General features: G+C 49.7%; 1 protein-coding gene across 3 annotated transcripts in view; it reads right to left on the minus strand.

The window, feature by feature from the left end:
- hdac4 (histone deacetylase 4) overlaps nucleotides 1-25,495 on the minus strand; it is a 156,826-nt gene that overhangs the window by 54,642 nt on the left and 76,689 nt on the right. For 2 of the 3 annotated variants that reach the window (XM_076263723.1, XM_076263722.1), the window contains 4 exons: nucleotides 13,551-13,795; nucleotides 11,064-11,214; nucleotides 9,390-9,510; nucleotides 6,362-6,483 (listed from right to left, as the gene is read on the minus strand). In XM_076263723.1, the coding sequence (XP_076119838.1) occupies nucleotides 6,362-6,483; nucleotides 9,390-9,510; nucleotides 11,064-11,214; nucleotides 13,551-13,795 (639 nt within the window). Of the gene's footprint in view, nucleotides 1-6,361; nucleotides 6,484-9,389; nucleotides 9,511-11,063; nucleotides 11,215-13,550; nucleotides 13,796-22,859; nucleotides 23,182-25,495 lie in introns of those variants that run through there. The other variant, XM_076263724.1, reaches the window with a different exon arrangement.

Below are 25,495 nucleotides of genomic sequence, written 5' to 3' on the forward strand. Positions count from 1 at the left end.
TAAACAGAGCTGCATGTCCACCTTGAGGTCCTGGCAGGCAGCCAGTGGCTGAGAGGTGTGTGTGTGATGGGGATGGATGGGGAGGCTGGGGGCAGCTAGGGGCAGCTGGGGGCGGTGGTGGTGGTGGGGGGCATTTGGGCCCATGCTTTCACGCCTGAGCTGGAGAGAGAGGGGTGAACGGGGCGAGGCCAGAAAGTGTTGAGCTGGCAGATATGGGGCTTAGAGTGTGTGTGCAGTCTGCACCGGCCTGGGTCACCCAGGGACTCGGTGACTTTGAAGTGCTTTGGTGCGGCCCCTCTCACGTCCACTGCAGTGGCCCGTGATATCTGCTGATGCCACAGACTCCCCTCAACAACAACAAAAAAAGAATCTCCTTCACAGGCCACTCTTTAGACACGCTGCCTGCCCGACACGCTGCCTGCCTGCCTGCCTCAGTCCTCTGCAGTTCCTCTCTCTCTTCAGCTCCAGAACAATCAATCCATTCCGAGACATTCTTTTTCCTCTGTACATCTGAAGCCAAACTGCACAGTGAATTGCTTGAACCCCTCAGGCTAAATCGATTTACACTGGGACTCACCCATTTCCCTACTGTCTGAGTGTTCGAAGGCAACGGAGATGGTTTGATGGCGATGTGCGATTAAGGAGATTGTTGATCAAACAAAATCCATTTCAGGGAAGAAATGAATGCATACCAATGAGAGCTTGTCAAATTCTCCCGAGATATCAATGGCAAACATTTGGCAAAATCGAAATCAGTGGGACAATGGAAGGTCTAAGGTGTCCAAAAAGTACATATTTCCTCCCTCTTCCTCTGGTCAGCCAAAGTGGACAATTCAATACAATGCTAATCTAGACAGGTAGTAAGAAATAAGACAACCATATATTGAAAATAGACATGGTTTGTTGATTCAAATAATATTGTGGCAGGGAAAGTAAACACTCCTTTCCAAACAATGACACAGGGAGGGCTTAAAGGGGATCGATATAGCTTTCACAGGCATCTGATGAAACAATGCTTACTTTCTCTAAAAGCCATTTTCTATATGGATTAAACATTTAATACCTCCCCGTACAGGAGACAATAACAGCAACGTGGAGGAAGAAATCTCATGTCAAACAGAAACAGGATTAATCCCATAACAACGATCGAAGAATGAGAGAAGGAAAGTTTTATTCAAACAAACTAAAACAAACCACTGCAAAGTGTAAAGATGAGCCACTGCATAGAGGGCTTGGACACGTAATGAGGTATATGGATGTCTTGCATTGCCACAAACGAGAAGAAAGGCTCTATTCTGTACAGACCAGTGGTAGTAGTATGGACAAAAGGTGCAGCTAAGAACACCAATTTTATATAGATAATACCAGCAAACTCAAAGAATGGCTTTTTGAATGTTGGGTGCTGGTAGATAAATCCTAATGAAGAACATGATAGCACTGATATGATACTGTATACTTTCCATCTTGTGAAAGGCACAGGTTCTCAAATGTCTAGGATACAGCAGGTGCCATGTGAATGATATGATAAACAGTCGGACAACAGAGCTTCTTAGCTTGCAGTGTTCATCATCCTGACTTTAGCTGATCTGCTGGGTCAGACAGGAAGCACGCATTCTATACGAGACACGAGCGAGACGTGCCGGTGATGGAGACGCCTAAATCAACAGAGGAAAAAAACACAAAACTAAACCACCATTTGCGTCAATCACCGAGTAAGAATTGCACATGGGGAGATGAAAATGCAACAGGACCAGAATACGGTACCCCAAGAAAAAGACTAGAACAGACTTTGCACTAAAAAGGCAGAGGACAAAATGGCTGTGAGGACAACAGGTTATATGTGAATTAATCAAACTTAGAATAAGAGCTCAACTGAGGTGGTGGCAGAGGTCAGTGTCCCAGGGGAGGTGGTCTGGTGCAGCCTGCTGAAGCCCAGAGAAGGCCTCCATCTAACGCAAGCCCATTCTGATGGACTCAGCCCTGGCCCCAGTCTCACCTGTCATTACGAGGTCATTAGTACCTAAATTGCACCCTCCAGGTTGATCAGCATTATTATGTAAAGAAGTGGGGTTGACTCATTCCCGGCTCCCTCACTCCCACCTCCAGTCCAGTCCAGTTCAGCTCCCCTCTCGTTCACTTCCTGCCCTTGGTGCAAATTGCTGTGTCACCGGGAATGTGAAGGGTGCTTCATTACTGCTAGGAGGAAGCTCACATGGAGGACAAATGTTCCGGGCCAGCCAGCGTGTGGGAGGGTGAGCTGGGTAATACGCAGGGCCTAGTCAAGATCCATTCATTATGACCGGATTGCTTTCAGATTAGAGCGTCAACGCAGCCAGCTACGTGATTAATATGAGGCTGGCTTTGGTGGAGTCATGGATATCAGACACACACTGGGGAAGGAAGTAAGGCAAAGCGTTAACAATAATGTGCCCCATGTGAATGCCTTCCAAGGGATTTAGTGTATTTGTGAATTATCATATAGGCTATATTTTATACATTCTTCACAGACCTCTATATGTAAAAATCATAGCCTACACTGAGGCTGCATAACAAAACTAGTACATTGTAGGCGGTCTAAATGAAACATTTGGACGCTTTCAAAGTGTTTTTGTTGTTTTTCTCCAACTACGGAAGTCACGTTCCGTTCCCGCATGTATTTTATAGACAGGTGGTGTCTGGAATTTTTAATACTGAGGTATGCAAGTGGGGCTCTTTGCAGAGTTTGAACAGACTATACCCTTTCGGAAACAGACACACGTGCGAGCTCTAGAGAGAGAGAGAGAGATGAGTTATGGCCGACTTCGCTGGAAGCCGCTGAAAGCTAATTACAGACGGCAACACTGCTGGATAACGACTGAAGTGTAGCGCTAGGCAAACTGTAAAGTGAGCCCTCCCAGCCTTGCCAACATATCTAATCCACATTGCTTTCTGTGGAGCCTCTCTCTCTCTCTCCCTCACACACACACACACACAGTCTTTTGTGGGCTTGGGTGGGGTTTCCCGTAACACTTGCCAAGCGGCAGTGTGACTGGTCTGACGGGTCTTTAGTGCGCTGCTCTATCTGCCTGATGGTGATACATATGGAGTGTCGCGCTCGCGCAGGGAGAGAGAAAAAAAGGCTGACCTCAGCAGCGGGCGGCCACACAGAGACAGAGCCGCTGTTTTTCCCCCCTCCTCGAGCTCGGCCCGGCGAGAACAGGGCTGCAAAGATACCGCCATGCCGAGGCCACATGGAAGAGAGGCTCATTTACATACGTAAATTCCACAAAGACGTCACAGGAAAAGTCAACTTTGGGCGAGGCGGAAAAAAAAAAAAAAAAAAAGAGCGCCCTAATATATTAACGCACTAAGGAGAGGGCAGTTACTGGTGGAGAGGAAACCACGAGCGAGGCCTCATTTGCATCTTGGGCCACTCACAGTCATTTATGTGATTACTTACCGATCCGCGTCCATCTCTAACACGGCTGCACCCCCCTCTCCGCTCGCGCTCCAACTATCCGTGCCCAAACAGCCAAGAGGGCCTAGAACAGACCCTTAGCTGTCCACAGACTGCCTGGGTGTGTGCATGTGAGACAGTATGTTTAAGTGTGTGTGTATGTGTGTATTAGTGTGAGGGAGAAAGTGTGTGTGTGTGTGGGTTTGAGGACTGCACCACCACCCAGGCCACACGCCTCTCCTCAGCTCCGCTGTCGGAATGCGGCGTGCTGGCCAGAGTAAACTGAGGTCTATCTGCCGCGGCAGCGCTGGAATCAACACTCCAAGAAGCCCAGCCACAACGGCAACAACTGTAACCGTACCAGAACTTTTCCTTTCTCCCCCCCCCCCTCAACTTTTAGCTTTTTTCCTCCGCTCTTGACTGCTACGCTTTCCACTGGGATTTGTCTTATCGAATTCCCTTTCCTCCTTTATTTAAATATAGTTCCATCATGTTGCACTGTGGAATTGGTCTGTTTTTCCGCCGATTGCCATCTCTGAAGGAAATGCGACCAGCGATTAAACGGATTAAAAATAGAGCACAACCCGGGAATGTTTATCAGTCGAGGAACACTAAACACAAAAACGGTCACAGTGAAGTAACTTTGCGCTATTTTGACTGACGCACGGCAGAGCAATGCTGCGCATGAGTGGGAACAGGACTTGGCCTTAAAGCGTCATCGTGTGTGCGTGTTACTGCAGTTTCTGCATAACACTTCACTGGTGCAGTTGGTGAGCCTTCTCTTCCTGTACAGCTGTGACAGCTGAAATGGCTGATCCCTCACCCCCTCCCTCCCTCCCTCTCTATCTACCTCCCTCTCTCTCTCTCTCTCCCTCTCTGGGCTGTGCTGTAATTGCTCCGGTCTCACAGGGGGCCTGGCGCGGCCTAACTGGGGGGTTGGTGGTGTTGCGCTGGCCATGACAGGCCCATTTCCAGCGTGATTTATGGGGGCCTGGCGTAATGCTATCTAAACCAGGGCCCGGGTGAGCCTGCATAGGAATGGCCCTTAAGTGCCCCCGCTGCCACGGCCTCTCCCCCTCCACTGCCGCCGCCTGCCGGGAGTAAGCTTTCGGATACGGCCACGGCCAGTGCCTCCAAACCGCCCCCCACCCTTGTCCTCCCCTGGGAGGTCTGGCAAAGACACGAATACTAATCTACCAGAGCTGCTGCTGCTGCTGCTGCTGCTGCCCCCTCCGCTTCCCCCCCTGGTCAACCCCCTGCTCTCCCAAACCCCTTCACACTACATTCATTCTTACTATTCTCTGGCTGGGAGAGAACATGATTGAGACTTTACTCCTTCCCTCCCAACACCTCCACCAAAGAGAACTTTCCAAGAGCTGGAGCTGTGTGTGTGTGTGTGTGGGGAGCGTGGCAGGGGCCAGCAGACTGTAGGCTCCATCATCACCGTGATGGCAGCCGCTCATCTCCCGCTGAGACTTAACAATGCGGCGAAAAAGCAGACGGACTCAATTAATCACACTCAGCCCAAATCCCCGAGACAACCTGGCTGGCAGGCGAGAAGTTAATGTCCAACGTGTGTACGAGTGTACGCGTGTGTGTGTGCATACACGCGTGTGTCCAAGCAGGCCAGATACTTTAAACTTGTGTATGGATTCCTGTCAAGAAGTTTGCATACTTGTATGTCAACGATTGCGACTGCATAGTGTCGGGTGCGTAAATGAGCCTTCTCTCCACCCCCCCCTCTCCTTCCTTTCCCCCCTCTCCTTCTCTTCATCTTTTCCTCTCTGGACCGGTATGCATGTCTCCTCTTCCCTCTCTCTCTCTCTCTCTAAGGTCTGGAGGAGGGAGATAGTGATTGGGCTGCACCTCTCCGGGCCTATGATGAGAGGCTTAGAGGAGTGGGACACGCACACACACGGACGCACAGACAGCCTCCGCAAATCCATGGAGTGAGAGGCTGGTGACGGCCCCTTTCATCTGCACACAGAGGAGCCACACTGCCTTCTGGGAGTGACACCCCCCCCCCCCGTCCATCCCCAGGGAGAATACAGACCCCCTGCTGCCTCTGGGATTAAGACAGTGGGCCCAGGTCTGAAGCCCGGTGTCTGTGCTTCACTCCCCACACGCCGCTCAAGATGAGAGCACCTGGTGCTGCTGATGTCGGCGCTGCAGACAGCCCCACACACTGGGCTTTTTCAGAAGCCGTCAGTGTTCAGGATCCCAAGTTTGAATGAGCTGTTGCAAGTTGAAAGGGCTGCAAACTTTTCAAGACTAGTTCTCAAAATGAGTTTGGAATGCAGACAACAAACTCTTCATATGTTCTTCTATCAAATGCAGTTGTGGCACATGCTCTGCAATATCAGCTGCACCGCCAGCACCATTTTGCTTCTTAAGCGTACTGCATGTTAAACTATTTACCAGATAAAATGTTTCAAAACCTTACACAACATTCTACCCCCTTATATGATGTCTCATTCATCCCACTAAAAAATTAAACTCCATGGTTGCATGCAACCATGCAACTGGATACAGGCTACAAGAGAGCCAGACGTTGGCTTGTAAACTGGGGGGCCAGCTAAAACAGATGAGCACGTAGCTGGCTCCGCTCAGACATGCTGATGCTGGGAGAGACAGGTAGCCCCTGACGATGGACGTGCAGAACACCGGAGAGCGCCGAGGCCCTTATCAGTGCCAATCTAATCTGGGGAACGAGGGCGGGAGACGCAGCCACATGCACGGCTCCCAGGTGCCGCAAATGAGCCTGAACCCGGGGCCTTCTCGCCAGATGCAGATAACCGGTGGCTGGTGCGTCAGCGCTGACGAACATCACAGCAGCACAGAGAACGGGTGACGCAGGACAGGCGAGTAGTGAGAGAGTGAGAGAGAGAGAGAGAGAGAGAGAGACAGAGGAGGGGAGGAGCATACCTGTCTTGCGTAGTGGGAAGTCGTCTTTGGAGTCATACATGCCCAGCATGGTTGGGTGGTTGTAAGTGGACATCCCTGTTTGTGGGGGAGAGCTCTGGTCCAGGGAGCTGTGCTGGGTTTTCCTATACACACACACACACACACACACACACACACAAACAAACAAACAAACAAACAAACAAACAAACAGAGCAATGTTACTCAGTGGAGCCAAACATAGATGTTGATAAGCAGCCTTTACGTAAACCAACAGACTCTGTCTCTGTTGGGCACATGGTGTGGGGGTGGGCACACTAGAAAACAGGATGTTCCCTTGCAACTCTGATTTCAGTATCACCAGCCTGAAGCAGAGAAACTTTACTCACACACATCAATCGCTGCTCACCACGTCAAACAGTTCCCTATGCAAACACGGTCATTTTCATAGTCCTCTGCACACATCACACAACACGTTGGCTTCACAACACCTTTGCAGGTGTGCTTTGGCCAATACCTAGCCCTGCCCACAGCAGCTTAATAGATTTGCACATTTCAAAATGTGCTATGTCACTATGAGACCGTGCGTTTACTTTAGAAATCAAACAATGGGTGGTTCTACATTAGACACTAACTACACACATCCACAACGGAGATTAAAATGATTTGAGCACTACGCTCCTGAGAGGCATTTGGAATGTGCTTGAAACCCCAACGAGTCCTTAGGGCCTAATTCACTTTGAACCAATGTTTATTTGTGGCCTGTCAGATTGCATGCAATCTCATGTAACCCCTGACGTGCGTTTGTGTGAAGCCTTGGGGAAGGGGAGCTGGCATTTTGTTTACAAACAAACAGCATGTAGACTTTAGTTTGCAGGGCGGGTGAAACTTGTCAAAAGTAGGCCACTTGATTTCATGTTAGGGAAATGGATGCTCTCTCTGGAAGCGGGTGATCTGGTGGGGTGAATTAACTCAATTGCAGCAAACCAATCCCAATCTGACCCCGGCCACCCCTCTTGCTGAAGAAAACAGCACCATATCTCTCTCTCTCTCTCTCTCTCTGGTCAGCTGGCAACCTCCCAGGCCCATGAATTCAATCTGCCACGGTTTACCCACATCGCAAATATGCAGTTTGTCTGGGAGCTTGAGTGACATGTTTTTGGCTCCGTCGGCAATTACGGACGACGGGAAAGTGACGCGCATTCGGGCTGTCAGCATGCAAATGTTTTGATTAATAAAACATATTGTGTTTGTTGCCTTCTTCCGTTGGCCTTCCCACACCTCTTTTGCGTAACTGTCACAATCAATCTCATTGTACCAGCGGGAGAGGGAATAAGTCAACAGAAGTTCCAAAGACAGACAGCCTTCCTGCTTTCTCTCCTCAGTTATTTATTTTTTTTTCGAAAGAAAGAGGGAGATGTGGAAGGGAAAAGGCTGAATGTGCCAAGTAATGCAGGGAAGAGGAGGGTCATGAATATGGATGCTGGATGTTTCATTCTTCCTCTTCTAGTCGCTGAGGCCTGAATAACTCCACCAACGCTGGGCTTTTCAAACACAGCCATCTTTATTTACCCCTACAGTAATGCACTGCAGATCTCTGGCTGGCCCAAGAAACTCAGAACTCATCCATGAGGAAATTCCTCTGATTCCACTAATTCCATTGTGATCTGTACAGCTGCTAAATATAAACAATCCAATCTGAATGACTGGAACCTAAAACATACAACTACGTGCACCACGCTAACAGACCAGTTATTTCAATCAGACTAGGTCTGGGGTGAACGATGACGAGGGGCCATGGCAGTTTCTTTTTCCCCCCACTGCTCATGAATACAGCCTTCTGGCTGAACTGAGCTAAATGCACAGGTCTCCAGGCCCTGTGCTCTCAGACGTACAGTTGGGGCAGAGGCGCTGGGTTTATTTATCTTCTCTCGGCCAGATAGGAGCCCATGAAAAGGTGCAGTGGAGCGGGGTGCTGAGGTGGGCTGTGGGGTGGTGGAGTGGAGGGACGTTAATATTCATCCTCTGCACATGAAAGCCTTTCCGCGCGCCCACCACCTCCCCGCCATTATCACAGCGCCACAGCCCACACTGCAGGGCTGCCGGGACGAATGCGCAATAAGAGAGAGGGAGGGAGGGAGGGAGAGGGAGGGAGAGAGAGAGAGAGAGAGAGAGAGAGACACAAACCAAACCCATTCACAAACCTGCACGCTGCCTTTATCTTTCCCCAGTGGCTTTGAAAGGGGCAAAAAAACAGTAAAAGTTTGTTCCTCAAAACCTTTTTAAACATTAAAAAAAAAACTGTGAGGTGACATCAAAACCCACTTTTTTTCTATTTGTAAGAGGAGAAAAAAGCGACTTGTCAATGGAGACAGTGACAAGGAAGTACAAACAGAAGTGGATCTGACTGCAGAACAGAGGCAGAGCTGAGGTGCTCTGAATAAAGACCATCTTTACAAGTGTCATCTAATCTGCAGTGAGGGTGCACACATCTTAAAACTTTTAATCCAATCAAAACTCCTTCTAGCAGAGAACTTCACAAAAGGCCATTGTAATCTCAGGTATTCCCTGTGATCAGTATTCTAAACCAATAATCCAAGGTTGGGGAAAACTGTTGACACAAACTTGAGAAAAAAATTCAGAAAATAAAGACAGAAAAAAAAACACCAAGGGACTAGTGTGATGCTGGGTGCCAAAAACACATTTTCCGCCGTTAGGGGGAAAAAAACCATTTGCACATTTACACTTGCCAGGTTAGTGTGTTTGTGGGTAAAATGGGAATGTTTACACCTTAACTCCCAAAAGACCAAAAGGTTTCAGGACAAAATTGTGCTAGTAGACATATCAGTGCCTCTCTATTTTCTGTATCCTCGCACTACATGTGTGATGTGAACTCACACACTAGTAAGTCTACAATTTCATGGTTAATATTTTCAGTAAATGGCATTTGGAAGTATCTAATGTCACAGCAAATCCCATTGAACATTTTGGGGTATGTCAAATGCCTGTCCTCTCGTGTAGGGGCAGGAGCAGGTCTGGCCTGGACACTCACCCATACCAGTAGCGAGGGTCATTGGGCATGCAGTGGTTTAAGTTTCTCTGGGCCAGGGCCTTCTTCTTGTTCAGGACAAACTCCTGAAGCCGCATCTTCACCTCCGTGCTGGCTACTGCACCTGTTGGTAAAAAGACACAGGATTAGCTGATGAAGGCAACATTGTTGCTTTAGGACCGCCACTGACACCTATCTTGGATGTTTGCTGCCTAATGTAGGTCAATGGAAAGAAAACAGGCCAATTCGAAACCAGCAGGCCTGTTCCGGTTTCGAGAGGCCTGCCCAAAGCACTTCTGCAGTGCTAATTTCCCTCCCACATGGGAACCAGAACTTCTTCTATGGTTCCTCCAAGCTAGAGAGAACAAGGATCGAAGCAGCATTGATCACCATTACAAAGATAGACCCAGACTCCCTGGTGTCAGTGTTAAATAAGCATATAGGAATCCTTACTCTGCATGCTGTCCCTGAGATCTGTGTGAGGAACTGAAGCCAGCATCTTTACACTGCTGGGGAGAAGTCTCTTGGAGAAGAGCTTCCTTTCAAAGCAATTCCAGGGAGACGGCAGCACGTTGATCTTTTATTCCCTTTTTTGCCCCTTTTCTTTGTATGTTCCTAAGCATGTGACAAGTTTGTATTTGTGAAAGTTGAGAGATGTCACACAGTTCTCAAGCGCACTCTCTCCCTCATTCTCTCTCCCTCATTCTCTCTCTCTGCCATCTTCCCATTGCCCTGTAAACAGGTCCCAGAGGGCCCCTCTGTGTTCTGTCAGCATGTCACTTCTCATTCAGGCACACTTGGTGCAAGCCAGTCAGCAGGTGACTGCTGTGCCAGGCAAGATGGCAGGAAGAATGAGAACACGACTGTGAATGGCAAAACAAGGAGTTCTCAACAAGCATGCCAATTCAACTGCCTTTTTTGGTGGGGTGGGTATTTCGCTTTTACACGCATTGAGTGCAGGTCTTAACAGTGGCCTGGTGGTCTAGCAACACTGCCCTATGTGAAGACAGTACACTAAAAAGGAACACTATCCATGTCACATGCTCGGATTAAAGGGTTGATATGCCTGTGTGTTTAGAGCGAATTGTGCTAAATTAGTGTTCAAATGTGACGATTAGCCAGTCAGTTCATTCTTTCATAGTTTTGTTTTGAGTGTCACTTTCTTTAAGTAATGCTTACAAGTTGTAAGAGTACAATTTTATCCTTAAAAGTTTCATTCCTGATACAGATACAAAACAAATTGATACAAACATGTTTCAGGAATTAGTAACACTACATAACTTGTCTGTTGTCATGTCATTCTAATACCTTATATACCAACAATACTGTCCCTAACCAGAAAAAGGGACACTTGATAAGCTAAATAATCCAGCGTCTTTGGCTAACAAAGGCCAGATACACTAGAAAGAAACAATGTTTTCTCTACTTCACATGGAGATGTTGCACATGGTACATCTTGGCTCATACAACTCTGAACTGGCATCAACATACTCAGGGTTTAAGAGCCAATGGCACACACGGGCTCTACTCCTTGTTCTTAAAAGGCTGAAATTTCTATCTTACTGTCTTTTGTTCCGTATCTTTCTGTTTGTTTGTGTGTGTGTGTGTGTGTGTGTGTGTGTGTGTGTGTGTGTGTGTGTGTGTGTGTGTGTGTGTGTGTGTGTGTGCTTTACTTACTCTCTTGGCCGCGCTCCTTGTTCTTGAGCTGCTGCAGCTTGTGTTCTCTCTGCTGCTTCTCCAGCTCCTGCTCATGCCGGTGCCTCTCCAGCTTGCGCTGGTGCTCCAGCAGCTCCTGCTGATGCTTCAGGGCCAGCAGATCCTGCTGATGCTGAGGGGACAACACGAGCACGGACACAGGTTAACTAACCAGCTCACACACACACAGACATGCGCGCGCACGTGCGCGTGCGCGCACACACACACACACACACACACACACACACACACACACACACACACACACACACACACACACACACACACACACACACACACACACACACACAAACACACACACACACACACTCTGCTTGCTCTGCACTTGTCACTTCTCTGACCTCTATGGAAGGATTTTCTGTGAGAGATGTAGCTTCTTTAAGCGCAGGAGGGAGTGCAGCACTGGGCTGTGTGGTGGTGGCGGTGGTGGAGCAGGAGGAAGGTGGTTGGGGGGAGGCGGGGGAGCCGTCCCTCGTCCCTGTGCAGCCTGCAGATCTGCCCGGCTCTGGCTGTTCTGCTCGGCTTGCACTATAAATAGCTGAAGAGGCTGAGGGGGGAGCGGAGGCTGCTGGACAAGCAGGGACTTGTGGCTGCGGAGATGGCAGCCCCGCGCGGTTCGGCTCAGGCTGGCCTGAATTACGTGTGCAGCCTCTCCCCTCCCCTCCCCTCCCCTCCCCTCCTCTCCCCTCCCCTGGGCAATCACAGCTCTGATTTCCTGTGTAAACGTGGGGCCCTTTGCACACACGCTGTAACGACATGATTTGATCACGTCAGCCCTTCCACCTCAGCAAAGGTCTTGCAAACAAGTCGTGCGCTCTCACTCCTGCTTCCTCTCGTCTCGCCTCACCCTGCCTCCACCTCTCTCGCTTTCTCTCTCTGTCTCTCTTTCTCTTTCCTTTCACAGTTTCTTTTTCACTCTCTCCTCTTTCCCTGTTCCTCTCTCCCCAGATGCCCAAACAGCACCAACAGGAAGTCCCAGAGGGGTGACTCACCGCGGGCCTGTCAGTTGAAAGTGTGCTCCCCCCCCCCCCATGGTGCCTGTGGTTGCCTGCCTTTATAAGACGGCAAGCTGGCAGAGAGTTGGGGCAGCATGTTCTATGTCTAAGAGAGACATCATTATACTCCATCTCCTGCTTTCTCTCTCTCTCTCTCTCCTCTCCATGTCTCTTGAGAGACAGAAAGCAAGCCTTTCCTTCAGTTACTGTATCCATCACATCGTATCTATTCTCCATTTAGAGTCTCTGGCTCTGGCTTCAAACTGCATAATCTGTACGGAGGCTGCCTGGAGGAAGGCAATACTTAAAGACTGTTTGCATCAAGATGCTTTCGCCCATTTTCATTCGTGGCCAACAGGCAGCTAGCTCATTCTGTGGCTGGGTTTAGCCGTACATATAGATGTGTAACGACCCAAAGGCACCGGACAGCTCGCTCCAAAATAATGACTATTGTTTTTAAGATGGTGGAATGGCTGTCTAGAGGCTCTGCTCTCCACAAGCCACATTACGTCTATCTTTTTCTCTATCCCTCTTTTTCTCTCTCTCTCTCTCTCTCTCTCTCTCTCTCTCTCTCTCTGCAGTGGTCTTCTGCGGGGCGAGGCAGCTGAGGCGAGACTACAATCTCCGCTCGGGGTTTGGCGCTTCAGAGAGGTGTCACCCTTGAAGGCCCTGTGGAAGGCGCGGCGTCAATCAGCCGTCTCTTCCTGCTGCCTCCTGCAGCCGCGCTATTTATAGCTACCGAGGGGGGATCAGCTGTGCACCGATTGGCTACCGGGGCTTTGGCCGAGGCAGAATGAGGGGGGAAAGCCAGTAGTCTTGTGGCTGTGCAGCAATTTTCCCAAGGACAGGGTTCCCATAGTGATTGTGTGTGTGTGCTTATACTGTTCCAGCCACTGCAGAGTGACTCCACATGCGCACACACACACACACAGTGACTCCGCACGCAAGCACACGCACACACACACGGCCCTTACTCTCATGGCAGCCCCTGCTCCCACCTTACCACAGCAAACTGGCATTCTGCTGAGCACATGCCCCTCTGCAATCAAGGGCTTTACACAAAGCCCTCAGACAGGAGGGATCTGACAGAAGCCCAGCCTCATGAAACCACAGTCATGCACGCATGCACTCACTCACTCACTCACTCCCACTCTCTCTCTCTCTCACACACACACACACACACACACACACACACACTCTCTTTCAGTCATCCTCTTTCCCCCCAGTTACTGCAGTCAAACATGCAAAAGAATAACTATGCATGCAACACAACAAATCACACATAACCCACAAATAAAAACAGCAGCACAATGATAACATGGTCACAGACCAGACTAGATAAAGCCAAGAGTATAGGAGACCGGTTGTAGAGGGTCATGTGTGTGCATGTGTGTGTGTGCGTGTGTGCATGTGCATGTCTGTGTGTGTGTGTGCGTGTGTGTGTGTGTCCTACCTTGATGTGCTCCTGCAGCTGGGCCTCGTGCTGGCGCGAGAGCTGCTCGTGCTGGCGCTGGAACTCGGCGATGAGGAGCTGGCGCTGGATCTGCTGCTTCTGCTTGAGGGCCAGCAGCTCCTGCTGCAGCTGCTGCTCCCGCTGGCTGGGGTCGGCCGGCGCCAGCGCAAACTGGTGGTCCACGCGCAGGTCCATGGGGATGGCGGCAGGGGGCACTTGCAGTGGCAGCGTCGCACTCACATCAACTGGAGGGAGAGTGGAGAGACGGACACAGAGAGAGAGAGAGGATGTTGGAATGGGAAGTCTAGAGAAACACTCAGTGGCTCGAGCCATGGCACACTGCGCTCTTGAGTTTCGCTGGCGTTGCAAGAAGCGGTGAGAACCTCTTCGGGTCCTTTGATTTCACAGATGTTCAATCAAATCGTCAGCATGCCACACGACCATCAGCTGCGCTGCAGGATCCCAGCTTTAGAAGGAGCCTCTTGCATGTGGGGCAACCACAGCACACAGGAACAAACCAAACCCAGCCCAAGCCCTGCCTGAGCCAATATACATGTAGCCCAGCAGACTAAGCTCCCTTAGAATGCTTCCTCTCATTCACTCACACCACACAACTACCCCCCCTCCCATTGGCAGCCTCCCCTATCACACACACACACACACACACATTCTTTTGGACCCATCTATTACAAGCCTGCACACTGCAGCAACAAATCTAGAAACATATCAGGATACCTGAATCAAAACTATCCATGTGCATTTTGGACAATTTGTCTTCTGTTAACCAAAGTCCCACTACATGGCTGAACTAGACTACTATGTAAACTAATCCAGCCAGTGTCTAGTCTGAGAGTCTGATATCTGTAGTGGATCACACAGCTCTGCAGCTCCCACAGCTTAGTCACTAAAGGTTGCCCAAGTGTACACACACATTTGTTTGAAACCTCATGCAAATCTCCTGAGTCTCAGTGAAGTTCAGCGGCTCTGTCGGAAGTTAATTCCTCTGCGCTTCACCTGCTCCATCAACTGTGAATGAGCTCATCATGGAGGTTCGAGGACATGTTTGAAGCAGCTTATCAAACCCTGACTGAGTAAGTGAACGAATCAACACCCCTCTGAGCAAAGTGGGTGATTGAGGAGGGGCTGCACGATAATGGTGTGAATCACTACCGCTCTCATTTGTCCTGTGGAAGAGTGAGGGTGGACTACATTTGGCGACACGACTACAGCGGCATGGGGCGACCTCGTCTCTCGTACCGAGACCGAGAATGGGTGAATGGAGCCTGAGGGACGCCTCTGTGGCGAGCGTGTCACTACTTCCAGGGGCCATCGGCGTGATTCATGAGGGGTTACAGAGGCCACCATTCATGGTGAGAACCATTCATGAGTGCACAGAGTTGGGCCAGGCATCTCGGGACGTCACTAGTCCGGCAGAATGTCGTGGGTTCACCGATGGCGCACTGACCCAGAGCCTGCGCAGAGCTGTGACAAAAAAAAGAAGTCTAGTGGCACGGCCCCTCCAAGAGGCATACAGAAAGGCCAGGGTCACAAGGGAGTTCCATCCTCATGAATAGACAGCCCCCTTTTCATCATTTAATAAAATCATATTTGTGACGCAAACGCCAAGTCCACAATGGGGGCATTGAGGCCTGAGGACATGGAAGTGATTGCCCTGTGCCTGACACCCTTTCTCTCTCTCTCTCTCACACACACACACACACACACACACACACACACACACACACACACACACACACACACACACACACACACACACACACACACACACACACACACACACACACACACACACACACACACACACACACACAGACACACACACACAGAGCTGACTGGACATGAAGTTCTGCTGAAGGCGAAGAAGACATTAAAAGAAATCCACAATGAACTTGCAAAGAATGGCCTCTAGCTTGAGTCACATAAACCATACCAAAACACATATTTTTACCCCTCTCTAAAAACTTTTTTTGTTTATTTATTGCAGCCAGTGTAATTACTGAGGACGGCATCTGGATTAATGTCCATCTAATAATCTCTAGTCCACTCTGGCCAGCAGAAGTCAGAATGAGTGTAATCCTGGCCTTTCCAGGCCCGGCGTGAGAAGGATGCCTTGTAAACACAGCACATACAAGTCCTGTGTCAGGGCATTAACATGGGGCCTGGCACTCAGCACAGCTGCTGGGGGACACTTAGGGGACAAACTTTTTCTTTTTTTGCCCTCCCTGCCCTTGGCGACTGGAGAGTGATGCAACGTGGATGGAAAAAGAGGAAAGCAATCTACTCGCTACATGGAGTTTAGCATACTAAGGGTGGCAGTATGGGATTTGCTGACATGCAAAACGGTTGTCTGGTATCAGCGTGTGTGAGTTTGTGTGTGCAATCTCTGCAGAGCAATAGCACACACACACACACAGTCCTGGGGCGTAGCTTGCTGCCTCTGATGGAGATTGATTCGAGTGGGACCGGGCCGGGGGCACCTGACAGCAGTCCGGCCGTGAGCCCATGTTACAGGGACAGCAAGGCATCGTGGGACCAGGCCACTTGGCTCCTAGGGCCGACCATACATCACATTTACAGTCAGCCGAGGTGGGAGGACATGGCGATAGCCGCTCTGCTTGGCACAAGAGCACACAGACCGGAGCCAGCTTGTGAATGTTCCCTCCATTTTTACCACTGCACCATATCAGGCTGGGACAGTGCATGTCTACTGATGGGGGACATAAGCACACTCAGCCTCCATGACAGAAAAGTGTACAGACCAGGCCAGATGAAAAGATCAGCTTATATCTGGCTCTACTCCCCTCTGTTAGCGCGGAAGTCAGAGATAGTCAGACATCAACAAGGGATCATGCTTTCAATTACAAGAGATCACAGGACGAACAAAAGGCCTTATTACAACAAAAAAAGTTCATTGCAGGTTCAATGTTCCAGAGCATGCAATGATGCAGACAAGGGCTTGTGAGCTGGAAGAAGCCCCACACGGGGCCTGAAACTGGAGTGTCCCAGCACCGCAGGGGAAGAGGGCAGGGAAAGGTTTACCAAGACAGGAACACAGTGGGAGCAGAGGAGAGATTAGCCAAGACAGCACTCCCCCCCCCATCATTCAGATCAATAAAGACTACTGCTCACTGGGAACGACAGGTAAAGTGGGGAGATGGAGCCTTCTACTTTTGTAAAGCTATCAGAACGGTGAACAAGCTGGTACTGCAAAACAGCATCACTCAACTCAATCGGCATAGGTCTCGTTGAACGAGCTTCAACAAGTGGCAAACGCTGTCAAAGAAAACGGTGGCGACCTGAGCATGACAAAAAAAGTGACAGCTCTATAAAGCTGGGGGGTGGGGGGGGGGTGAATGGGCAGCTTGGTGTGGCTGATTAGACATGCCCAGTGAGCACATTCACTTGCTTCCCGTTGGCCACTCTCTTCCCCACGAAAGCGCCACAACCCAGTTGCCAGGTCTTTTCATCTCTGGCACAGAATAGCGTTTGCCCTTTTTTTTTTCCCCACTGGAGCAGCCAGAGTCAACTAGACCAATGGTGCAATCACCCTCGTCTCCCCCACGCCGCCCGCCCACCCAACCCCATGAGCTCTGGGACTGGGCTTGTAATGGGTGACCCCTGAGGACCCCTGGCTAATGAATGTGTCGAGGAACAGGCAGCGCGACCGGGGCTTGGTGACGTCCGCACAGGCCCTTGCCTGCCACGGCAATGCCGCAGTGACAGAGGGATGCTTGTTCTCTCAGAAGGTGGGTTGGTGGTGGGGGAGTGTGTGTGTGTGCGCGCATGGGGGGGTGGGCGTGGGTGGATGAGAATGGTTCTAAAAGGCAGGCAGATGAACTGCAGAGTGTGCTGAGAATCAGGGGGTATTGATTCAGCTCCCATCGTCTTTAGTATTATTAACGGCCACTTCAGGGAGAGGATGAGAGGAGGAGGAGGAGGAGGAGGAGGAGGGATGAAGAGCAGGAGAGGAAACTACCAGAGGCTCATGGGAAGGGATGCTTGAATGGGTAGTAAAATAGTCACCAAGCCCCAATCTTCCATCTTTAAAACAGCAGTTTAAGAGCCTAGTCCAGGAAACAGAAGGTGAATGGGTATGTGAATTAGATATCGGTGTAGCCAAACAAAAGGAAGTACCTATAAATAACCCAGCATCAGACGTGGTGCTCATTAAAAAACATTCACAGATGAGTCACTTGTTTTTCCCTCGCTTCCAGTGGGATCAAACAGGAACCCCAGCCGAGATGGTCATCGACGCATTCGCTTGTTGCCGGGTAACAGGCAATGCACTGCCTGATGGTACGTGGTTGTTTTGCAAATGTACATCATCGTGACTTTCATTGAGGTTTCTCTACCAAAAGGAAAGTGACTGTACAACACAGTGTGCCTTGTGGACCAGAACAGGTGGCAAGAAAAGATTGTGAATGGTAGAATTGGTTAAAGCCAAACTAGTTGCCTAGTTACATACACTGCAGTTATTGGAAGCTTAAAGGGGAATGCTCTGCCAACCTAACCAAGAGCAAAAGGCAAGTCCGGACACAGCCTTTTCCTGGGAAAACAAAAGTACATTTATAGAATTCACTAGAACAAACACTTGTTACATGAACAAGCCAGCAATCCAGTTCAACCTGACCTCTGGTCTACCTGTGAGAGAGAAACACTGCAAGTGTCTTGTTTCACAAGTGCACAGTCAAACCTTTCCTCACAGTGAACACTACCTTTGAAGCCGTGTGCCTGAGAAGCACTCTGCATCAAAGACACCTTGAAAGAGACTGCAACTAATTCAACCTGTTGTTTACAACATCAACACACTGCACAGTAGGGCATTCCTGGGTGACATAACAAGTGCAGAGGTCTGTGTGTGCACTCGAAACAGAGCAAACAAGTCAGGTGCAGGTGTTTATGAATGAATGGTTTTTAGCCTTGCAGAAGCAAGCGGAATCTGCAGTGTAAATCAGACTCTCTCCATTCACCCAGTAGTGAGTCCTTCTGCAAACCTATTCTTGTGTGTTCTTTGGCACGACCCAGAAGGGCAGAAAAAAAAGGTCACGTCACAAGACTTAGGGGCATCTTGAGCCTTGGGAAAAGCCAAGCCCATGGTTCTCTGGGCAAGAGAGATATTTCGGTCACCACTGACCGCCCTCTTGACCCCCCCCCCCCCCCATCACCACCTCAGATGTATAGTCGCGTCCATGAGAGAAGTCCCCTAATCGGGTCAGCACAGTCTATGCATCTTGCTTTGTGTTCAGCATTGGAGGCCCAGGGCCAACATACTCAGCTTTTGACATGTTTCACTACATGCACGAGTTCATGGGTAATAGGGGCCATTTCAGGGGGGTGGGGTGGGGTGGTTAGCTGAAATGTTATTAAGCCAAATAAGCAGAGTAATGACCAATAACCAAAAACTCTCTTAGCAGGAGTCTCATACGGGACACTGCACACTTGGTAGTCTTGCAGCTTGGCTGCATATTGGAACAAACTTTCACCACTCACCTGCTTACTTACAGTGTCAATGACACTGCCATACAGTATACAGAGTTCTATCAGATCAGCCTTGTTTTTATGAACAATGAATGTTTTTTATTAATCATCACTGAGCCTAAAAAGCAATGGTAAAACTTGGGACAGGGTTTGAAAATTGACCTCAGTCAATGTTGATAATCTTTAACAGATTAGTAGGAAAATACTGATTACCTAGGAACAAAAGTACTTTAGGAAAAGTACTTAGGAAAAACACTTTTACACGAGACACGGTTCAAACATGGTTTTCCACACATACATTAATATTGCTGTGTAGATCGATGAGCAGTTTGGATAACTCAGGAAGCCAAGAAGACGAATGTCCAACTGTAGCAGTCTGTCCTTTGAAAAATGTCCAGTGGGCATTGACAGACAAAACAGATCAGTAAAACGATTTCACACACGCCTTAGCTGTTCTCTCAGGTCACGAGCTGGTTTCAGTAAAACGCTAGGGTGTGTAATGGCCTACCTGCCGTCCGATGTAACGTGATACTCTTGTTTACCACCAGACTGGGCCAGAGCGTCCTATCCAGACATGACCGAGTACTGTCTCTGGCACTGACCGAAATGCTCAAATCATGTAGTTCAGTGCAATTCCAATGACATGGCTTTTCCTTGACAGTGAATCCCGTACAGTCATCACCACATGTACACGTACACGTACACGTACACGTACACGTACACACACACACACACACACACACACTCCTGAGGCCCTGTAATGAGAATGGGATGTGACATGTTTACAGTAAACACCATCTTACGTATAACCAGCGAGGCAATCCTGCTGCCAGGGCAATTACTTCAGCTACTGGGCAGCGTGTTTGTGTGAGCATTTGTGCATTTGTGTGTGTTCACTGAACAATACTGGTCAGATGCAAGTTAAACATGCATTTCACAACGCTTCTGCAATGCAGCCAAGCCAGAGAGACATGAGAGCAGCCCCTCCACTGCACGCCCAGTGCCGTGCATTTTAGGGAGTCTGTGTGTAGCATTCTGGGTCACAGACGGGATTGGGTCGAGTAAACTACACTGACAGGGGCTGAGGGGGCTGGGGAGCTTGACTGGAAAGCCACACCCTTCCGCCTCAGGGCAAATGCTACTTCGAGTTAGTCCTGTACGTCTATTATGTATGTCTATTAGCCTACTTCCCCTTTCCCCTGTTCCCTCAGAGTTGACGTCTGGAGAAGGCTTGTAAACAAACGGACGCAATAAGCCTACTGCAAGTCAAATACATTAAATAAAATGATCCGGTTAGTTACTTGGGCTGCTCTAAGGGATTGTTTACAATCATGACGTATCCCTTTGTAAGCCTATCCCAACACACACGCACACACACAAAAATGGCCACATGTACATACACACATAAACACACATACAGCATCCTTAGGAGCAATGAGCAACCATGCAAAGCAGCTTTACTGGCAGCCAAACACAGAGGAGGAGGGGGGGGGATTTAGGAGGGGAAGAGCCATCCATTTTTTGATCTATTTATAGCTCGGGTCCCCTGGGGTGTGAGCTGCTTTGTTGGTGTTTTCCTGCTCCGTACATCCCTATATGGAGGATCCCTATCCCCAGTCCAATCCTCTGGATCCCACAGCCAGAGAGGATTATCGCTGGGCTGAAATCTCTGCCACTGATCCTGCAGACGACTCGCCTTGCTCGCTGGCCACAACCAGCATCAGGTACGGCAGCGGGGCAGGAGACGACGGCGTCATGGCGACAGAGCTGGAAGAGGCCGGCGGTTGGCCGAAGGCGGCGAGCAATCAGCTCTGTTGCTGAGCCCTCTCCCTCCCAGTGCCAGGCTGCCATTGACTGGAGTCAGGCAAGAGAACAGGAGGAGGAGGAGGAGGAGGAGGAGGACACCAGATCTGTTTAGTGTGGCTGAGTGGGGTGGGGAGAAAACAATAGCAAGAGAACAGGGAGGAGGGTTGAGGAAGGAGACAGACTGGATGTCCAAGAAAGTTTGTGGTTATGCCATCTCTCTCTCTTTCTCTCTCTCTCTCTCTCTCTCTCTCTCTCTCTCTCTCTATTCTTTTATTGTACAGTACTATCTGTCTGTCTGTCTGTTTGTTACTCACCCCCCCCCCCCAGCGTCATTCTGAAGACTCAATTTTTTTGTTTTTATGTCTGTGTCCGCCTCAACGCCTCTTTGATTGTCTTGTCCTGGCATGACCACACGGTGAGTGACCAGACTGGAATCTCCTGTGGTGATCTAAAGCCAGTGAGCCTCTCTCTGCAACTTGAGGCACTCCACTTCCTCTTAGAGGCTATCTGTGCTTTGTCAAGCTCAACAACTAGATATTCCTCTGTGACTTATTCACACAAAAAAAAACACAAACAGGCATCACACACACCACATCTTAAAACTTGGCATCATATATATTTATTTATTGCGTTTTGCACTAGACACAACAAGTAAGTTAAAGATAGCTTCAGAGAGTTGCTCATACATGAACAAGCACATTCACTGGGTCCTAGGACGGCATCTTTGGAGTCACTGCGTTCGACAAAAGTCACATCTGCTTCCAATAGGCTAAGGGCTAGGGTGGGGTGGGGTGGGGTGGCGAGGCGGGTGACTAATGGGCAGTGGGACGTGAGGAGCACTGAGCGGAGCTGCAAGCTGCAGGCTCCTGGCCGAGGGGATGCTGGGAGAAACGCCGTGGCTGCCAGGGGCGACGGCCGTGCCAACAGCCTGGACGGGACTCCACCTAACCCTCCACTAACAGCGCAGCCTACAACACACACACACACACACACACACACACACACACAAGCGCTTGGAAACGTGGTAAACGCAGACACACAATCACACTCAGTCATTCAGTAAATACTCAAAATTTCCACTATTCAGCAAGTTACATACAAGCAAAAAAATAGACTGAAATCTATTTCTCTTCAAACTCCCAGTGAGCTTATGGGAGATAGCCTTTTAGCGTAAACTACTTCCTTCCCCACAACATACACACATACAGTCATACACACACACACACACGGGCAAACAGGAGGATGGGATTAAAGATTCATGTTGCCAGAGAAACTAATTCCCTGGCAGTCGTTCATTAGTTCAGTTGGTCCAGCGTGTCCAAGTCTATGATTTCAGCGGTGGCGACTCTCCCCCGCAAGTCCGTTCCATCAGCTCTTCCTGGAAACCCGTGCCCACTCTCCCTCTCTATCGCTTGAATCTTTCCACAACGCTTCTGTATTACTAAAACAGTTCCTCTTTGCGCTCCCCTCAGCCCGCCTCAGCCCCGTCCCCAACTCCCTTTTGTCCCTCTCCCCTCCCGCTCTCTCTCTCTCTCCCCCCCGTGCTCCCTCTGTGTGTTCTGAACAGCCTGTCCAGGACAGAGACCCTGCGCCAGAGACCACAGCCGAGCGCCTCCTCTCAGCCGCAACACCACCGATGCAGCGTCTACACACACACACACACATATGTGCACAGGCACACACACACACGTAAACACACCAACATACACAAACGCCACGGCAGTTAAGAGCAGACACAGAAATCTCTCCTCACTTTCATCCTGCCTCTAGTCATTGTGGCTCAATTCAAGGATGCAGCGCGCGCACGCACACACACAGCATGGGGAAGCGTTCGTCACCACCATTCAATAAAAGCCTGCACACTGTCCATCCATCCACCCACACACGCACGCGGACAGGCACATGCAAGCGCGCGCACACACACACACACACACACACACACACACACACACACACACACCACACAGATCCAGCAAAAGCAACAGGGAGCTAGTCAGCTCTTACCCATCAGCCCTTTGGTCCAGACCAGGAGGAGATGAAGCACTCTGTGCCGGGAAGAGGTTGAAGGGGAGGACAGGAAAAAATGACAAAACAAAAACAAAACGCGCAGATGGCTGGCGGACACACGAGAGACGAAGAATCCCAGTCAGCGGCGTGGATCAGTGTAGCGCAGAACGCTCGGCTATCTCTCGATTTCTCTCTCTGTCGCTCCCTCGCTCGCTCACTCACTCACGGCGGCAGCTTTCCTCTCCGCTGCCTCCCTCAGTGTCTCTCGCGTACACACACACACACACACACACTCCCCTCTCTCTTCTCTGCTCTGCTCTCTTCCCCTCCGGCTGGGTCTCTAGCTCCCTCTGTCTCACTCGTCCCCTCCCCTCTCTCTAGCGCTCGCTCTCTCTCTCTCTCTCTCGCTCGCTCGCTCTCTCTCTCTCGCTCGCTCGCTCTCCCTCCCTCCCGGCTGGTGACATCAGAGGGCCGTCGCAGGCATGCAGAGTGTTTATGCGCGCCGCTGCTCTGCTTCCTGGAACACTGGCCAGATTCACAGAAGGTCCAGGCAGTGGGACTCTCTCTCTCTCTCTCCTTCTCTCTCTCTCTCCTTCTCTCTCTTTCTCCTCTTCTCGCTCCTTTCCCTCTCTTATTCCCTCCATCCTCATTACCACCATAGAACTGCAATTACACTGACTGCTACAGGACCCTGATGGCCAGGGTGGCACTGAAAATAGAAGCTTTATAAAAGATTTAAAGATTATCATTAAGTCCATGTAGCTGGAGCTGACATGATAGTGTAAGGTAGAGCAATTACAATACCCCCCATCCACCCATATCATCCCACACAACTCCTCCCAACCAATGGCCACCGCAAAAATAGGTGTGTCAGATAGATAGATAGATAGATACATGTAGATAGATAGATAGATAGATAGATAGATAGATAGATAGATAGATAGATACTTTATTGATCCCCAAGGGGAAATTCAAGATTCCCCTTCAAGGTGTCTAAAAAATGAAATGCAATATTCAGTCAAAATATGCTGCTGTTCAAAACCTCTGTAAACCTCTACATTTGACTGCATCTCTCAGCAGGTGAAAATTATATTCAGGTGAGAATCAATTTACCGGTGTTTTCTGATTTTAAGGACTTTTCTGATTTCCTTCAGCCAGCACTCAGCTCACAGCACAGAAGTCTTCTCAGTACAGAGAGAATCCACAATGCTGCCATAATAGTGAGAGCTGGTGTTGGTATAGGATGTGTGTGTGTGATTGTGTGTGAGGGGGCAGGGGGGTTATTTACAGATGACGTAGACTACATCTTTCATTTTCCAACTCTCCTGCCGGCAGCTGGGAGATCTTCAAACAGACAGTTCAAACAGACACCAATCACGTCAGTATGCATCTGGGCATTCCCAGCTTCTCCTTCTAAATCAACTGATGTATCTCACAGCATGCTCTTCCACAGGCAGGAACTTATGGAACTCTATGTTAAGCTACATCTGAATGAAGGCAATGAAGATATTGCTTGTCTGTTCCTGGCTTGAGGACAAAGTACTTCTCGGAGCATCATATTAAACCTCAGGGACCGAGGAGATGAATGATGGGGGGACTCTAAAAATAGCTCTTAACATTGAGTAGATGGAGAGGGAGGGAGGGAGGGCCCGCGTCCATCCCCTGGGGCCACTGAGACACTGTTGAGTGTCTGTGCTGTTGGGTGGCCGCGGAAGTGGCGGCCCTCCTCATGGTGACCTCCCTGGGCTGCTCCAGAGAGGGTGGGGATGGAGGAGCAACTTCCCTCCAGAGGGCCGCGTGTTGCTGAGAGATTTGTTTACACGGTCGCGCAGCAGTGTGAAGAGACTAGAGGGGAGGGGCTGGAGGGGGGGGGCTCAGTGTGACAAGAGCTTGCTGGAAGGAAATGTGAATGAAGGGGACAGGGAGGGGCACAAGGAAGAGAGAAGAGGAGGAAGAGGAGGAGGAGGAGGAGGAGAAATCTCAGACAATAGGTGAAACAGTTGGTTGTGAAGGGTGTGAGTGAGTCATCGAGGCCAGCAGTTAACAAAGCGGCTAATCAATGGTGCATTTGCTCCAGAGCAATGTTAATCAATAGGCGCCATGTGTCGATAAGGCCACGGCATGAGGAATGAATGAGAGAGGGAGAAAGAGACAGAGGGAGGGAAAGAGAGGAGTAACACAAGGCTTTTACACAGAGCCACTATCAGAGCTCCACACTACACAACAACAAAAATATACAAACAAATATACAAACAGGAAACAACAGCTCCCCATAACAAATTTAAGACAGTAGATGATTCAGTCCCTCTGTGCCGGCCTCCAACATAGAGTACCTGCCATTGTTTGTAGCAACAGGTATGTTCTGAAAAATGTTTTGGTAATGTAGACGTTCAGCTGCTCTCTCTTAAGTGAGTTCACATGCTGCTACAAAACAGAACACTCACCCTCATGACAGAATGGAGGCCATTGTGCAACCTTAGAAGGCCTTTATGGGAGAGAGGGTTCTGACAGACAGTCGAGCGAGCGATGCGGGGTGAAATTCCAGCCCGGGCTGTTTGTAAGCCCCGGCTGAGCTTACTCCTGTGCTTCGCTGTGATTGAGGCAGTCGGCTGCCCTGCTGCTGGCTACTCCAG

The sequence above is a fragment of the Alosa pseudoharengus genome, unplaced genomic scaffold, assembly GCF_046254945.1.
Source record: "Alosa pseudoharengus isolate Yale_2024_CS ecotype anadromous, Long Island Sound unplaced genomic scaffold, YU_APseudo_1.1 YU_APseudo_1.1_scf_3, whole genome shotgun sequence".
Taxonomy (NCBI): domain Eukaryota; kingdom Metazoa; phylum Chordata; class Actinopteri; order Clupeiformes; family Clupeidae; genus Alosa; species Alosa pseudoharengus.